Source organism: Astatotilapia calliptera, chromosome 6 (assembly GCF_900246225.1).
Source record: "Astatotilapia calliptera chromosome 6, fAstCal1.2, whole genome shotgun sequence".
NCBI lineage: Eukaryota > Metazoa > Chordata > Actinopteri > Cichliformes > Cichlidae > Astatotilapia > Astatotilapia calliptera.
The window spans coordinates 849818-867788 of record NC_039307.1 but is presented as its reverse complement, the minus strand read 5'-3'; the positions used below and the strand labels follow the sequence as shown (position 1 = coordinate 867788).

The following is a 17971-nucleotide window of genomic DNA, read 5'->3' as shown; positions in this document are numbered from 1 at the left end:
TACTGCACTCTCAAAGACTGAATGAACCAGCATTGCAGCCATGGGTCACCGTGAGCATCACAGGGAAGGTTGAAGCCGCCCACTGCACCTGTAAGGCCGGAGTCGCAGAGACCTGCAGCCATGTCGCTGCTCTTCTGTTTAATGTAGAAGCAACAGTGTTGATCTGTGGCACAAGGACTGTTACAGATGAACCTGCATTCTGGGTTTTGCTGGGTAATGTGACCAAGATACAGTCAGAGGTTGGCCATAAGATAGACTTCTCCTCTTCAGCTGCCCAAAAAAAGGCTCTTGATCAAAACCTAAACAGACCATCTGTAGTGACGGGGAAAAGGAGCTGTCCTCAAAACAGAAAAATCCCACCTGCTACTGTGGAGGAGTCGTCACTGCTATTGGATACTTTGCTGGAACACAGTAAAGCTGTGGGTTGTGGGAATGACCCATAATGTTTTATCTAGGGGTCTAGATTTATGCCTGTAGTGCACTGCCGTGTAAATAATTTGCATTTACTGAATATGTACTGACTGAGTCCCACTGTTCAAAAGTTGAATAAAGAAACAAACTAATTTTTGCTCTTTTTTTTTTAATTGAAACCACTTTATAGAACATCACATCAGTTGCAATGATGATGTCATTTATAGTTTACAAATGACAAAATGTTTACACAAAATCATGAGTGTTTACATGACATCACCCACTACTAACATTATTTACTGTATCTTTTGAAAAAATACAGCAATTTTAACAGCACAAGACTTAAGAATATTTAACAGGAGCATGTTTCATCCTTCTCTGGTTTTATTATCACACTGTTCACCAAACGCAGCAAACCTTCACCATCTTATCCAGGAGGGTCACCTCTTCACCCTCACATGGAAGAAGTAATCTGATTGGCATGGTGGTATGTTTGCAGCAGGTCCCTCGTGTAGCGCTGGAACCCAGTCACGATGTTTCATCCATTTCATGGGCTGGTTTGCTGCAATAATGCCAAATAATTAGCAACTCTATAGATAGAATGTAGTTCTGCAAAATCACTCAGTAGGATGTTTGTTCTAATTTGCTATGAGCTCAGAGCGCATCGAAAATAAAACTAATAGGCTATAAAGATATGAACATATTTAGAACTTACCGGAATGAAAATGTCTGGAGCACCAACAGATATTTGGAGATGGAAGAGAACTGCACGTCAGCTCGTCTCACAGCTGCTCTCCAGGCTGGACGCCTTCGTTTGGTAACATCGATACACGAGCTGCTCATGTTGCTTCCAGGTTGGGAAAGAATGAAAAGATAAACCATTTTCAACCTTATTCTCTTGCCGGTCGTGTGATCGAACATTGCAGCCGACCACACAGCAAATACGAACCGTGGCTGTTGTGTGTGACTTCGCTCCCTTTTCACTTGCGCTAGACCCCCAAAATGGCGGATCGGGCCAAAATCCTTTCCACGCCCACCCCCCGTGACATCACGCTCCAAAGCCCTATAACTAACAAGATTCCAAATTCAACAAAAAAAATGAAATATGAAACAAAAATATTCAAAATTTATCAAAGAATAAATAAATGCAAAACAAAAAATAACACCAAAATATCAAAAAGTACACAAAATCTTAATGTACAAAAGAAAATCTCTCGGTCCCACAGGTCTTTCCTCCCCACTGCTGTCAGACTCCACAACAAACACTTGATCAAACACATCCACACATGTGCAATAACACTATGTGCAATACTCTTTTTGGCATCATTGTATTATACTCAGTTGTATATAGCATTTGTATTCTATTTTATTCGATTGTATAGAGTATTTTATTTTTATTTTATTCTATTGTGTACAGTATCTCATAGATATATTATTCCAGTGTTTTTTTTCTAATTTTTCTATGCAACTTTGCACTGTCCACTGCTGTAACAAACACATTTCCCACATGTGGGACTAATCTATGTTATCTAATCTTAAAAATCATTTTTAGATATGTGTGTATCAGACATAAAACGAGCTAGCCCCTGCTGCACAAAGACTCACACAACCATCAGCCCCGTGGAAACAGAAATGTCGACCAACTGGAAGATGAATCAGGACCTCAGGATCATTTACAGCAATGACTGTTCTGACTTCCTGATACACACTAATATTTTCCACAGATCCAAAGATCTCTCTGTTTCACCGGCAGCACTGAGCTGCACCCATAACCTGATGAAGAGATTATATATTATCTAACCCGGCAACACCTTGGTTTCTGGAATAGCTGTTTAACCTACTGCTACCATGATCTGACTGGATGGCTAGATTTAGACAATAAATGGGGATATTTTAACCCTTTGGCGTCCACAGGCAGCTGTAAAGGAGTGGTGGGTTTTCAAAATAGCTTTGAGCTTAAGGCTGCTCTCACTGGAACAGTAAATGGACTGGTTCTTATATGGTGCTTTTCTAGTCTGAGCACTCAAAGCACTTCACACAGCTTGCCTCATTCTTCACACAAGCACTTTTTTCTGTGCTCTTTCTATCTGACATTCGCACACATTCATTTGAGTGACTTCAGGTCAGTATCTCATCCAAGGATACCTGACATCTGATACCCACCCACCTTCCAGATTAGCAGGTGACCTGCTCTACCACCTGAGCCACAGCCACCCCAGTGAAGCCAGAAGAGGACGGAACAGGGACTGTGCTGACCCCCAAAGAGCTGAGTGGAAATAAAGGCTCTCATGTTTTCTGAGAGGCTGCTGAAGATTTTAGGGAACTTTTAATGAAGTTTTCAACATAAACTGAAGATGGTCACTCTAAGCACAGTCTCTTTGTCATTGTGATAATAAGCAGCCGAGTCCCTGCATATTTAAACAATGTTAACATCTCTGTGATGGCGTACCTTGTTCTTATAAGCGTTCTGGGCAGACTCAGAGCTCTCAGACCTCTCTCCAGTTTCCTGATTCTTTAGTTTTGTCACCTTCATGGTCGAAGGAGCTTGGAAAGAAAAGCGTCTGGACTTCTTTAAGTTGCTTGAAGACGTTTCACCTCTCAGCCGAGAAGCTTCTTCTGTTCTAAGAGTCAAATGGTGGAGAGTCCCAGATTTAAACCCAGTGGGAGTTTCCCCCCACAGAGGGACAAAAGGACCCCCTGATGATCCTCTAATCACATGAGCCAAGGTATAAAAACGGGTGTGGGTCCCAATCAGCCAGGGTTTTGGGGGAGCTCATTGTGAAACCTATCGTGTGAATTCCTGAGGTCAGATGGCCCAGGATGTGAGTGGGCGTTAAGGCGTCTGGGAAGGATCTCAAAACTGGATTATAGATGGCAGAGAGTTGGTGTCGTAAGCCCCGCCTCTGTTCAAAGATGGTCGCTCACAGTGGACATAGATGGCTTCTTTCACTCCTCTTTCAAACCATCTGTCCTCTCTGTCCAAAATGTGAACATTGGCATCCTTGAAAGAGTGACCTTTGACCTTTAGATGCAGATGGACTGCTGAGTCTTGTCCCGTGGAGGTGGCTCTTCTATGTTGTGCCATGCGCTTGTGAAGTGGCTGTTTGGTCTCGCCGATGAATGGAGGTGAAACGTCTTCAAGCAACTTAAAGAAGTCCAGACGCTTTTCTTTCCAAGCTCCTTCGACTGCAATGGATGACTGAGAACCTTCACAGACATACGTCTCCCTCATGGTTTGAGCTCCTGTTTCTGGGTTTCAGTGGTTCTTCTTCATGGTCACAAGTCACCGTTTCCCTCCGAGTTGTGCTGAACTGCTTCATAGCATCTGATGGTGCTGGAAGAAACTTTATTGAAATGTTCTTCAGTGACAAACATTTAGATTCGCTCAGGGCCAGGCTGGGTCAGGTACCTTTTAGAAAATAAGAAACCTGTACACGTGAGAACATCAGCTCTTCCAACTACCCGGGTCACACGGTTCATGTTACAGGTGAATGACAGACTTTTCTGAGCAGCAGCACATGTGACTGTCTCCACCGGGTACCTTCTAACTCACCTGGTAACTGGATCCAGTCCACGTGAGTTGTGCTGCCCTGATGTGCTCAGTGAAGCCTGCGCCTCTTCATTATGTGATGTTATCAGAACCACAATAACACGCCTCACACACATTTAACAAATATTTAATTCTCAGATATAAATACATCCAACAAATGCTGACAGATCTTCCACAGGAGCAGCTACAGGTGACGAGTCCCATCATGTTTACACCATGTATTTACAGCTGTGTCCAGCAGGGGGCAGCAAAGGTTCCATGAGGGGACAGTGGAGCTATGATGGGGTATCAGGAGGAACATGGGAGCTTTCAGTGTGGAATCTACAGGTTAAAGGTCGATAGTGATGGTGAGTCACCGTTTCACTCTGCGTGTCGGCTTGAAATTAAATAAAGTTCTGACTTTGAGCCGCATACAAACATTTCATCCACCGTCATTCTCCCTCAGGAGCCTAAAGACCTCGATGGGTCCGTCCCCCTGATACTCCTCCTCACGCTGATCATCAGCCCTCCTCCTGATGATGGGAAGGATGCTGTGGACATTCTCAGTTTGGTGTCTGCAGCTGGTGGATGAATGTTTGTAATTCCAGATGTTTTTGAAAGCTCAGAACCTGAACTTCAAACGTCCGATTCTGCTCGTACAGGGGGGTCACGAGAAGGCATCGGGGCTTCCGATAGGCTGATGCAGAGTCTCAGAGGCTGATACCTGAAAAAGCTTAAACATAAATGGTGTCATACCCTGTTTACAGAGGAGTCGGTGTCAGAGGTTAAAGGTCAACTCCTTTGTTTGATAACAGAGCGGCAGCACTGATACCTGGATCATCTGTCAGTGCGTTCCCTCCTGCGGGAAGCCTGAAGTCAGCGAGCAGCACCTGCTCAGCGTCGCAGAGTAAAGGGTTCAGTCTGTGGCTCAGCTCGCAGCTGAAAGCACATTTATATACACATCTGTGAGCGGCCGCCGCCATCCAAACCTGCAGCACGCCACCTGGTCACGTGACGCTCTGCAGCTCAGACTCTGATCCATCAGGCGGGATTCACACCTATCACGTTTTGAACTGGCTTGTGGATCCAAGCCGAACAAGAACAATCAGCTTTGCTTGTCTGTAATTGGCTGTCATCACTAAGAAGGCCACACCCGAACATCAAATGCCTAAGCAACGTGTGAACCCCGCATGACTGGATAACACTCACCTGAGCTCAGAGCGCTTGCGTGCACCTGAAGCTCCGCCCAACTGACTGATCGGAGCACAGCGCTCCGAAACATCCGCATGGGAAGGCTCCATGAAGATCACACCTGCAGCAGGTTTGGATCCCAGCGCACACCTGTGTGTGTGTGTGTGTGTGTGTGTGTGTTTCCTGTTATTGCTCCTGATGGGGACCCAGCTGCAGCAGCTTTGTGACCTGCCTCAGTTCAGGTGACCTTCACACCGATGAAGCTTCTGATTGGACGATGGGACAGCAGAAAGAAAACGGTGAGTCAGAGCTGACTGACAGACGGCTGCTGAGACCTGGCCACCTGTCTGACTCTCAACTGGGCTTTACATGTTTGATGTCAGGTAAGTACAGATGACTCACCTGATTGACCAACAGCTAATTTATCTTTTATTAACTTGATCACTGATGGTACCTTTGGCCACACCGCTGCAGAGATGGATCACAGGAACCAGGCGAGGCTCAGAGTGCACGCTGAGGTGACCTGAGCTGGGTCCAAATCAGGAGCACGAACAGGTGCGCAGCTCCGTCTGCAGTCCGAGGCCCCTCCTATTACGGAACCGGCCAAAAATACACCTTTTGTCGTCCGAGAATCATCCTCTTCCTCGCCTCAGACGGAGGACTCATGGGCGGTTTTGGACCGCAGTGCTCCGGCCCGGCTCAGGAAGGGGAAGGTGGTGCCGAGGCAGCCAGACGCTACAGTGAGACCCAGACTGGCCCAGGCGCAGCAGATGGACCAGCCATAACCGTGATCCACGTCAGCCGGCAGGCCGTAGATGAAGGGCGGGTTTCTGGAGAGGTCGTAGGTCACGCTGGCTGCATACGTGCACAGGGAGATGGTGCAGAAGATCCCTGAGAACGAATCAGAGACCAGATCAGACTGACACCTGAACCTGTGCTGGCTGTAATTGGCTGAGACCTGCAGGTGCATTACCAACAGGTAAAATATGAACCCTCTGACTGTCAACACAACCTGGTCTATAAGTGATGACGTATGAATCCTGCCTCCAGGTCCGAACTAGTCTGTGTTTACTAAGGCTGTTGTGTTTTTAACATGTTTTGTATCTTGTTCTATTTAATCTCAATAAACCCCTAAAAACATCCCTGTCGGCCTCTCTCTGTTTTTATCACCACTGTAATTCATTATTATCAGGATGTCCAAAAAACTCCCTGAAAAGCCTTCAGCTGATCCAAAATGCTGCAGCAAGAGTCCTGACAGGGACTAGAAAGAGAGAGCATATTTCTCCTGTTTTGGCTTCCTGTTAAATCCTGCTCCTCACATACAAGGTCTTAAATAATCAGGCCCCATCTTATCTTAATGACCTTGTAGTACCATATCACCCTATTAGAGCACTTCGCTCTCGCTCTGCAGGCCTACTTGTTGTTCCTAGAGTATTTAAAAGTAGAATGGGAGGCAGAGCCTTCAGTTTTCAGGCCCCTCTTCTGTGGAACCAGCTTCCAGTTTGGATTCAGGAGACAGACACTATCTCTACTTTCAAGATTAGGCTTCAAACTTTCCTTTTTGCTAAAGCATATAGTTAGGGCTGGACCAGGTGACCCTGAATCCTCCCTTAGTTATGCTGCAATAGACGTAGGCTGCCGGGGATTCCCATGATGCATTGAGTTTTTCCTTTCCAGTCACCTTTCTCACTCACTATGTATTAACACACCTCTCTGCATTGAATCATATCTGTTATTAACCTCTGTGGGAGTTTTTCCTTCCCACTGTTGCCAAAGTGCTTTCTCATAGGGGGTCATATGATTGTTGGGTTTTTCTCTGTATCTATGAAGCGCCTTGAGGCGACTTATGTTGTGATTTGGTGCTATATAAATAAAATTGAATTGAATTGTTCATTTTAAAGCACAGTAATAAAAACCTTCCGATGTAACTACAGCCCAGCACATGCAGCAGTATATTAACCTCACATTGTGGATGGATTATCTCAGTTGTTCTCCTGCCTGAAGTTTGGTCCGTTTACAGCAGTGGTCCCCAACCCCCAGGCCCCGTTTGGTACTGGGGCGCGAGAGTTGAGGCTCGGGTGTGAAATTTATGGTTTTCAGGGTTGCTATCGTTAATTTGGTTTCCCTGGGTCTTTTCCCGTGTTGTAGTCGTGTGTCTTATTTTGAAAGAAATATGTACATGTTACCAAAGCAAACAGAGAGCATAAAGAGAGGTGGATGTTACTCTCAAGGTTGTTGGCACATTTCAGGAGGGCGCAGCTAATAAAGTTAAACAATTACACAGTGAATTCACGTTTATTGTTATTCTTACAAAATACCACAGTTTGTGTCTTTGTCGTTTCATTTTATTTTGTTGTATTTACCCGCCACACCTTAAAGGCCGGTCCATGAAAATAGTGTCGGACATTAAACCGTCTGTGGCACAGAAAGGGTTGGGGACCGCTGTTTCACAGCATCCTGCCATGTGATTGCATTTGTCCCTAACCATCGGGAACCCTCACGTTAACTTTTTTCCACTCGATAAAAGTTAACGTTATGTTATGCTAACATAGCTGTGTTGCTAGCAATCACGTAGCACATCATTATATAGCAGCTAGCCAAGCTTCAGTAACCCTACAAACGTCACTGCTGTTTAGTTTTCTGTCTTCATTTATGTTGGAAGTGATAGCAGAGCTGTACGTTTGAATCTGTTTCAGAAATCTCTCAGTCAGAACATGCTATATCATGTTGAGGTGGAAGCTAGCGAGCTAACTTCCTGCTAACTTCTAACTCTGTTAAATTTCATAAATTCTGTTTTCATGGATGTTAAACCTAATTGTTACACCTGGTAAAGCAGCAATGCTGATCATTTTATTAAAGATGAAAGAATTTAGACAGTTTTTAACTCTCAGTGATGCTGCAGTGATCGTTTGACTTTGGGCCCGGAAACGGCTCAAAGAGCAGAGAGGGAGCCTTCCTCAGTGTCAGTGCCTCAGTATTAGAAACAGGAGATACCGTGAGAAACATCCCTGTTAAGGTGAGTCTGTTCACTTTCGGGTAAAGGTAAGCCGTTATTCAGTGTTATTTATTTCAGTGTTTCACTTGTTTCTGAGCTTGTTTTATTCAACTTTAATGTCTCACTGGAGAGCTGTCACCACATCTGCAAATGAATCTTTCACTAACTTTATTCCCTGATGTAGAAACGTGCTGTCCTTCTTTTAACAGCTTACTCCGAATTAAAACAACGCCACCCCTCACCAACTATCTTGGCGTCACTGGTACCGCACTCTCCCGGTCCCCAACAGAACACAGTTCATTACCGTGGCAGACTCCGGCTCCACCTCAGCTCCAGGTAACCACGGTGTGCCCCAGGGTCCTGTGCTCGGACCCCTTTACTGCACCACCTATTCGCCCCTCCTTGGTCAGATCATCTGCCTCCAGGTCTCTGCTTGCTTTTCTATGCTGATGATACAAACCCTCCACCCTGCTCCCCCCACAGTCACTTGTCAATTAGAACATGGACGTAGACCAGCATTTTGTGGGAGAAACGTTTCATCATCATCCTGGTGACTTCTTCAGTCTCAGCTGACTGCAGGTTTCCCCAAGCTTACATTTGCATAATGACTGAAACCAGCCACTCAAGGAACAATGGGCTGGGAGGTCAGTTCCTTAATCTTAATTATGCAAATTCTCATGACTATTGATCAACAACCACTGATCAACCTGATCAAACCTTCAGGTAAGAAGTTATGACCTGCAGTCAATCTGGGTCAGATATAAACCAAGTTTAGTTTATTTTAGTTATGCTGACTTTTTACAGTCAGTTACAATAACTCGTACTGCGTACTAGCTAGCATGATGGAGTGTTTATACAGCTGGGTGGGAGCTTTGATGTTACTGATAGTGAACTTTATTTTATTCATAATGTTAGTTATTAGAGTTTCCAACCGTCCCGTACAAACGGAATTGTCTCGCATTCAGAGAAAATATTATGCGTTTGGTATTGAGCTGAAAAGAAACACAGTTTGTGCCGGACTTCAGCTACAATGAAAAAGACACAAAGCTGGAGTTATTCTGTGTTTGCTGCACAGCTGCCTCTTCTTTTCTCAGTCTCTCCCCTCTCTCTCCTGTTGCTACTTCAATCATGAAACTGATCAATGATCAGCTGATCGGCTTTTCTCTCTTGTTTGTTTATCGCTCACTTTGCGCCAGAAAGAAGAAACCAGCGGATGTCGTGCTAAACAACAGCAGCACGTTTAAGCTTGATCAGCTGTTGTTAGAATTTATTTAATATTAATTTCTAGTATCAGCTGATGTTTGCTGGAGCCACAGCTGTAAAGCTGCTGGTCATGATGTCGGTTTGGTTATGTGGTGAGAGGGAAACATGAAGATGAAACCAGGAGACGTCCTTACTGAACCATCAGAGCTGAACAGGTGATGGAGAAACAGGTTTACCTTTTAGGTGACATGAATGAGTTGAAGTTATGAGCTGTTTCTGAGAGACAAATAACACCAGGATCCTTTTCTATGTAGCTGACAGCTGGTAAACTTATTCTCATTTAAAATGTCTCACTTTTAATAAATGATGACCTGAATCTTACAACCAAAGTTTTTATTTGATGTAAAATGTATAGAGATCATACATATACCAACAAGACTGTACATCACTGTCACAACAGAGAGAGAGAGAAAGCGAGTTTTGAGATCTGAGAGATTTGTGACGTTTAGCGTGTTTGGAGTGTGTAGTTAATGTGTTGTCTTGTGTAGTTAGTGTGTAGTGTTGTGGATAGTTTTGTGTGTCAGAACAATGAGGCGGCTGCTGTCTCCAGGTAGAAACAGGAGTGATACACCTGCTGCTGTCAGACCTGCAGGCATCAGGCTGTGACGTTCTTCTTTATAGTGGACAGAAATATTTGCAGTGGCACAAATAATTTGTGGCATCTTATTGAAGAACAGCTGATTGTTCTGTAAATAGTTTGAAATGGTTATTTAAAAAATCAAGGTAAATAGCTGCAAATAACTTTGTTTGCAAACTTGTGCATATGATTTTAAAATTGACCATTTCTATTTGCATTTAAAGTTATGAAATATGATTCAAGAAAATGTTTGTGGTTGTTACAGTAAAAAACTTTTCTACTCGAATTTGATGTTTTTTGAGTCTGATTTTAGACGTCAAAAGTGGTTAAAATGGCTGATTACACCCTGGACCCCAGAGGGTTAAATATTTTTTTAAAGTAACGGAATAGTTACTTTTCAAGTAATTAATTACTTTTAGAATCTTGTAACTCAGTTACTAACTCAGTTACTTTTTTAAAGAAGTAACTAGCAGTGTTGGTCAAGTTACTTGAAAAAAGTAATCAGTAACTAATTACTGATTACTTCCCCAAAAAAGTAATCCCGTTACTTTACTGATTACTTATTTTCAAAAGTAATTAATTACTTAGTTACTTTTTAAAAACACGATTTACAGCCTGAAGAGGTGATAAAGCGATAGATCTTTCAGCCCAATTCTACTTTTTCTACATAATCATCATACAAAATGTAATCAAATGGAAAAGTCTCTTTTTAAAACTTGTTTTATCAGTTTTAATCTTTTAACTTTATGCATCAAGCAAAAATTTAATTATCTGCAACATTCTCTGACTTGAAGAAATTAGTTTAACATTTAAACCTATTTTCTGCACATTCCAGCACATAAAATAAAAATATTTGTTGTGTTTACACTCAGTCTTTCAAATAGATGCAAGTAAAACACAGCAGAAAATAAATAAAGTCAAAGACTCAGCGGTCCTGTTGCTCTATTTTCACCTGTAAAGCAGGAGTGGGGTAGGCGGAGGGTTACCCTGGTGCAGGTGTGATGCAGCGGTCAGTGGAAGAATCCGCGAGTTTCTCTGTGAGTTTCCCATTACGTCGTAGCTACTCGGTGCTTGTTGGAAGTTTAGGGGTTTTTTCGCTGTAAAAAGAAGTTTTCTTCCCACGCACAGCGGACACTAATGTTTTTGTCACTTTTTATGGAATCAAACTCAAAGTAAGGTCAGTACTTCCACGCTGTAAACGCTGCACGCTCATACTCTCTCTGCACTCGATATATGATGCACTGTTGATCTGCACACAGCTGTTGTCACTAACGTCGCACTCGCTTACGTCACTGTCATGAGACACTCTCGCAAAAAATCACGGTTTTAGTAACGCAGCGTTCCTACGGGAAAGTAACGGTAATCTAATTACCGTTTTTGCAATAGTAATCCCTTACTTTACTCGTTACTTGAAAAAAGTAATCAGATTACAGTAACGCGTTACTGCCCATCTCTGGTAACTAGTAACTATAATTAATTATTTTTTCAAAGTAACTTGGCCAACACAGCTCACCACATGGCTGGATTACTGCAGTGGGTCCTGTTTGGGTTTGGAGAGGCTCCAGTATGCACTGAGCTCTGGGGACACGTCACCCCCACCCTCATCTCCACGGATTCCTGATGATCCTCATTCTCATTTATAAATGCCCGAGTCTGACTTGCTGCACCCTGAGCTTTACTCCATCACTGGAGTCCATCAGTAACCTTGTCAAAACTCACCTCAACAAAACCGTCCACCTCTAGCCTTCTTTTGTTTATTTACAGTCTTTGTAAACATCCTTGGGTTTCGTCACTAAGCAAATGTGAGTCATTACTCAGGGCAGGCAGGTTAATAAGGTTTACCAGTCTGCACTCGTAGGTTTAGAAGTTTATATGGCAGGAGTATGCACACCACACTGAAACGTTACAGTGTGGCGCTGTACACTGCCATGGAAACAAACACATCACCTTTTACTTGAATCTTTCTAAATGATTTCACGTTGATGCTCTGATAGCCGAGCCCACTCAAATCTCTCTGGTGATTTTTTTTGTCGGCGCAATTCTATTTATAAAGTGCCAAATCACCACAGCTGCCTGAAGACGCTTTCTATGGTCAGATGAAGACAGTACTCGCTGTGAACCTCAGCTGCGACCAGCAGGGGGAGACACTGGGCTGCTGCACAGAGCAGGTGAGTTACCTGCCATGAGGAAGAGCAGCCCAGAGACGTGCTGCGTCAGGCTCTCCTCCCAGAAGAAGCCCACCGACGCCACAATGCTCCCGCACAGCAGGACGGCCGCCGCCATGCCCAGGAAGCCTGCCGTGATGCGCCGCAGGTCTGTGGACGCACACACACGCACGCACGCACACAGTGATCAGTGCAGGAAATGAAGGAACACAAAACATTGCCGTGGTAACCACTCCTTGGTACTGTTACATAAAACTGATGGTGTGTTTCCGTGGCAACAGTGACTGGCAGTGAGGTTGGCGGCGAGAACACAAGCCAATTACAGGAAGAGTTCAAAGATGGAGAGTGATCTATAATCTATAATCAGGGACGTGAGCAGTGAACAGGGCGCTGACGCGCTCGGTGATGTCACAGAGGTAAAATCCTGTGATGTGATTGGTGCTGAGGCAACTCCAAGCACACAGAGCGTTGGTGTAAAGAGAGCCGAGCGTCCAATCATAGCAACCTCGCTGAGCGGTCGTGTGACGCAGCGTCCAAGGTCGCAAGCATGTGCCCGGCAGGAAGCGGAGGATCACTTCTTCTTCTTCTTCTGTGAGACTGAAACACACACAGCTGACTGCTCTTAGGGTCACCTGCACAGGTGTGAAAACACCCACAGTCTGAGAAACACCGACTGACCCTGAACGCCACACTGAGGGAACACACACAAACACACACACACACACACAGACACACATACAGACACACACACACACACAGACACACACACACAGACACACACATACAGACACACACACAGACTGAAGCTTGTCACACAGACGCTCCGTGTGGAGACGCGACTAAGACTCTGATGTGGTCATATAATCATTGTTAGTGATTACTGCTGTGTGTGTGTGTGTGTGTGTGTGTGTGTGTACTCACGCAGCAGGTGCCACTCGTCCTGCTGGATGGTCCTGGTCAGGTTCAAGGGGATGTTCCTCAGTCTGATTGGCTGAGAAAAGTGATACTTGACGGCGGTGCAGCGATCTGCAATGCCTGCAAAGTCACACAGGTGAGACACCTTTAAGATTCACGTACTGATGTACCTGAGCTGATAGCATCACCACACCTGCTGTTTCCAGACTAGAGCTGGGCGATAGAACGATAACGATATGTATCGCGATATAACTTTTACTCGATAGAGAAATTAAGCTATCGCGATAGACCTCGCCGCTCTTGTCCTCTTAAAAAAAAAAAAAAAAGGTCAGCCGATCCAAATTCAGTAGCGCAGAGCTGAACCAATCACAGCCGCAGCGTCACGTCGCGTGACTTGCTACATACAGCACAAGTGCCAAGCCGCACGTGTGTTTGTTTGGGAAGCAGCCAGCGGGTAATGGAGGAAATGAGTGTGCCGACTAGAAAAATCAACCGAGCGTGACCGAAGAGAAAACAGATGATGGTTCCAACGCCGGAGAGATTGTCGAACGGAAGAGCCATAGAAGTTCCGTAGTGTGAAGGTATTTCGGCTATTTCAAGTCTGACAAAAAACAGAGTAGCGTGCACTGTAAATTGTGCCGAAAGCAAGTCTGGAAATACAATAAACTGGTGCATGCGTCACACTGTGCGCCACGTTATTGTTTCGGTGAAATGAATTTCTACAATACTGTTAATTCTACTCTCTGCAGTGTTTAAATGCTTACATATACACACAGTTACTGTCCCTCCACACATACGACTCGGTTCTGCTTCTATGCCCCAGCTTTGTTTACTTTTTCCCACCGAGGCTTCTAGACTTCTGATTGGCCAATATTTCTGCACGGTTAGGAATCTAGCTCCACCTGCTGCTTTGGCATGTTCATAGCAGCGTTTTCCTTCATTTCTGCCTTTATGTGTGAACGGGATTATTTTTTAAAACGGAAACGGAAAATCTCCGTTTTCAAAAATACCCGTGTACGTGTGGACGTAGCCTCAGTCTCTGACTGGAAGCGCTAATTCGTCATTCGGCTTTTGTCAGACTAAAGTAACTGTTAAAACTGTTTGAAAAGCTCAGCTATACAACAAGGAGAGATTGAGAATTTCCTTTTAGTTCTCAGTTTATTTGATATTGACAAAAGTTAGTCAGTTTTGTCTGTTCTTCTGTAAAACAAACTAAGATTTATTTTTAGAATTAATATTTTGTTTCTAAGTGGAATTGACAATTTAGTCTGTTTCGTTTGTTCTATTTTGAAACTTAAACGCTTTAGCGGCTGCCTTTTGTGTAGTTTGCAATATTTGCCTTTATTTATCTGAAAAAGTCTCGTGTTCCTTAAGTACATCTACCCTGTTGAACTTATTATGGGAAATAAATATTTAAATAAAAACAAGCTGCTGATTATTTCACATTTTACTTGTGAGCAACGGCACATTTAAATCTTACAAATATAGTTATTTGGCTGATATCGTGATAGATATCGTTATCGCCTGAAATGAAAAAAACATATCGTGATTAGGGCTGGGCGATATGACCCAAAATTCATATCTCGATATTTTTTAGCTGGATGGAGATATAAGATATATATCTCGATATATATTTTTTTTAAGCCATAAAGTAAGAACAAAAAGAGAGTTCTTAGTCAAAGCTGTGTCCCAGATGTCACACAGGCACTTTTATTAACATACAGCACAGATGTACATGAAAAATTACTCAAAATTAAATTATGAGCATTCATTAAATAATAATGCTCCATAAATAAAAGAAAACAAGGTTGTTTTTGTGCTAAACAAAGAGCTCACAATTGTGCAGTCAAAATGTAAACTAAAAGACGCTGAGCGTAATAACAAAGACAGATTTCACAGCTGCTCTGTTCCCAAGTTTTGCTGTGTGACTGACAGCCTGGAGTTTGAAATCCGCTTCATAACCACGTCTCTTACAGGTGCCATTTATGGTCCTTATACACACACAATACGGTAATATTACGTTGATGGACAGTACGTATCACTCCGCGAAGCTCTTCGGTAGCCGTAATGCGCCGACAATCTATCAAGCGGTGCAGCTCCGTAGTTTACCAAAGTCGTACTCAAACATTTTGACAGATTGCTGAGCGCCGTGTACCACATAAAATCGGTTCGCGGCCATCAAGCACAACCAGAATTCATACATAAGGCGCGCTGTCAACTTTTGAGAGAATGAAAGGATTTTAGGGTTAGCGCGGTTAGCTCGTTAGCATGTTTAGCTCGTTAGCACGTTGACGCCGTCCAGCCCCACGCATGGGGCGATGCGCAGTAACTCGTTAACGGAGATTTGCCGTGTCCGTCTTGTCGCTGCCTGCACGTGAAGCGATGGGGGAGGAGGGGGAGTTGTCTTCAGTGAAGGCGAGGCGGAGTAACGTTGCGTAGAGACAAAAGTGGACGAAAGAGAGGCAAACTTGCGGCTCCACAACTATAATTATAACGTAACATAGACTATATCGATATAAAGGATATTGTCACATCTTATATCTCGTATAAAAAAATATCGATATGTTTTAAAAACTCGATATATCGCCCAGCTCTATTCCAGACCCAAGCTGACAAAACGTAGCAAACCCACATTAAACATCCTCTCAGGTTACATGAGGGCGGGACTTCTATACATGCCAGACATCATCAGCATGGCGTCACATGATCGGTGTGTGTACATCCACAACTACACAACATGCACAACATCCTCCAACTGGGCCAACCAGGACTAACTAGGACTAACACTAACCAGGAGCAGGACAGCCGAGGACCAGAACTAACCAAACTGACCACGATAAGGACTAACAGGGACTAACCAGAACTCACTAGGATAAGGACTAGCCTGGCCCAGGACTAAGATCCGTGTGGACCCTGTGATGTGTGCCAGCTCTGAGCCGAGATGAACTCGATCCAGACATGACTGCAGTGCTTTGAGGTGACAGTTGTGATTTGGTGCTTTATAAATAAAGCTGAATTGAATTGGTTAGAGCAAACGGATGCCGACGCCATATAAACAGGAAGTACTGCTGCTTTTTGCTGGCCCTCCTCGCAGGTATCAATCGATCTAATTGGATCTGAGCTCCAGCCTAATGCAGTGTAATGATATGTAACATAATGTCGGCTGATGCAATTTGGAGTGCTCTGATCTGATGTGCGGTCCAGCTCCTCGCCGCTCGCCATCGCTGTGACCTCCAGCTCTCAGCTCGGCAGCCAGCCAGACTGCAGACACACACTCTGCAGAAACCGGGCCGGCGGCGTCCAAGCTCCTCTTGGGTCAGCACAAAAACGCAGCCCTACAAGTCCCACGATGCACCTCTCTCTGAACCTCACAGTTACTGCGGGGTTCAAGAGGGCGTGGCCTCACACTAATGGTGACCATGTGATTTATGCTACTACCTGCTGTGATGTCATCCAGTGTTAAACAACACCGGATCATCCGTGTGTGTGTGTGTGTGTGTGTGTGTGTGTGTGTGTGTGTGTGTGTGTGTGTGAGAGAGAGAGCAGGACGGTTACGTTTCTTCAATCATCCATCGGTAACTGATAGAACCATGTTTATGTATGACGTCATTATTGATCATGCGTGTGGTGAAACCATGAGGATTAAAAGACTTCAACGAACCTGCGAGTCTGCGTTGAGATACAGTGTGTGTGTGTGAGTGTGTGTGTGTGTGTGTGTGTGTGTGTGTGTGTGTGTGTGAGTGTGTGTGAGTGTGTGTGTGTGTGTGTGAGTGTGTGTGTGTGTGTGTGTGTGTGTGTCTGTGTATTTCTGTTCAGCTCCATGAAATCACTAACAATGTGCTCCTGTCACGCATTAACCTGCACACACACGCTGCCGTGTATATAAACACACACACTGAACATGTGTGTGTTTCTGCAGTCTGAACCCAGTCGATGAGTTAGCGTGTGTTAACCTGCACCGTTATTCTGCAGTGTGTGTGTGTGTTTCTGACCCCGGTCGATGAGCTTGTCGATGTCCGGGTCCAGCCCCTTGAAGTAGCACTTCCTCCACAGGCCGGAGTGGGTGGAGAACAGCGGCCTGCCGCACTCCGTCTCCAGGATGCCCATCCCCAGGATGGCCCGCCAGTTCTCCAGCAGCTCCTCCTCCCTGCTGCCCACATGCACGGGCTTCATGAGCGCCACGTCCCGGTGCCGGGGCCCGCTGTCCACCAGCGGTAGGTGGTAGATGGGCATCTCGCGGTTCTTCTGGTCGTTGGAGTCGGAGCCGTGCCGGTCGCAGTTCTCCTTGTGCCTGCGCGTGTCCGTCTCGTACCAGTGGTCGGTGGAGATGGCGGTGACGAGCAGCAGCAGCGACAGCACGCTGAGCGCGAGGCTCACCGCGGACACCGTCACCGTAGCCGGTCGGGCTCGCTCCATGGCCGGGACATGGACCGGGCTGGTCCCGGAGCCCCTGTCCGCTCGATTCCCGCCGCTGTTCCCGTTACTGGGCATCTTCTGCTGCCATCCTCCAGATCAGCCGTTCCCCGTTTGCCCTCGAGAGCGCGTTGTCATGCCGACTGACCGTCAGAGATGCGTCAAGGTGGAGGCAGGTAACCCCCTCAGAACCGGAAGTCCCCGGAGAGCGCCTTCAGAATAAAACGTTTGTCTCCGCAGGAGGAGGACAATAATAATAATGACGATGAAAATGTTGAAAATAATAATAACAACAACCAGGTTAAACAGCGGAAAGCTTTGTCTGAGACGGTCAGCTGCTGCAACATGCAGAAATATTCAAAGTGAGATTAGATTAGATTAGATAGAACTTTATTAATCCCTCGGGTGGGTTCCTCTGGGAAATTTGATTTCCAAAAAAGCACAGCACCGACAGAAGTTACAGAGTTACAGAATATTATATATATATATATATATATATATATATATATATA

General features: G+C 44.9%; 1 protein-coding gene across 7 annotated transcripts; it reads right to left on the bottom strand.

Moving 5' to 3' along the window:
* Nucleotides 1-4072: 4072 nt before the first annotated feature.
* tmem178a (transmembrane protein 178a) lies at nucleotides 4073-17669 on the bottom strand. Of its 7 annotated transcripts, none has more exons than XR_003272589.1 (5): nucleotides 17039-17668; nucleotides 13053-13166; nucleotides 12144-12281; nucleotides 4773-6022; nucleotides 4073-4673 (listed from the first exon to the last, which is right to left on the bottom strand). XR_003272589.1 is itself a non-coding variant. In XM_026169593.1 (5 exons), the coding sequence occupies exons 1-4, from the start codon at nucleotides 17535-17537 to the stop codon at nucleotides 5781-5783; spliced, it is 993 nt and encodes a 330-aa protein (XP_026025378.1). In that variant the 5' UTR covers nucleotides 17538-17669; the 3' UTR covers nucleotides 4073-4879; nucleotides 5747-5780. The 7 variants fall into 7 exon arrangements, 3 of the variants coding, with proteins under 3 accessions (XP_026025378.1, XP_026025377.1, XP_026025379.1); XR_003272587.1 differs by having other exon boundaries at nucleotides 4073-4879; nucleotides 5150-6022; XR_003272588.1 differs by having other exon boundaries at nucleotides 4073-5397; nucleotides 5586-6022.
* Nucleotides 17670-17971: the final 302 nt, after the last annotated feature.

Excerpts from the sequence above, each read along its gene's own strand:
- tmem178a (XM_026169593.1), bottom strand. The coding sequence starts at position 17,537 with ATGCCCAGTAACGGGAACAGCGGCGGGAATCGAGCGGACAGGGGCTCC. Across the intron at positions 12,282-13,052 it reads GGACGAGTGGCACCTGCTGC|ACCTGCGGCGCATCACGGCA; the intron begins GTGAGTACACAC and ends GTGCGTCCACAG. Across the intron at positions 6,023-12,143 it reads GCTGCTCTTCCTCATGGCAG|GGATCTTCTGCACCATCTCC; the intron begins GTAACTCACCTG and ends ATTCGTTCTCAG.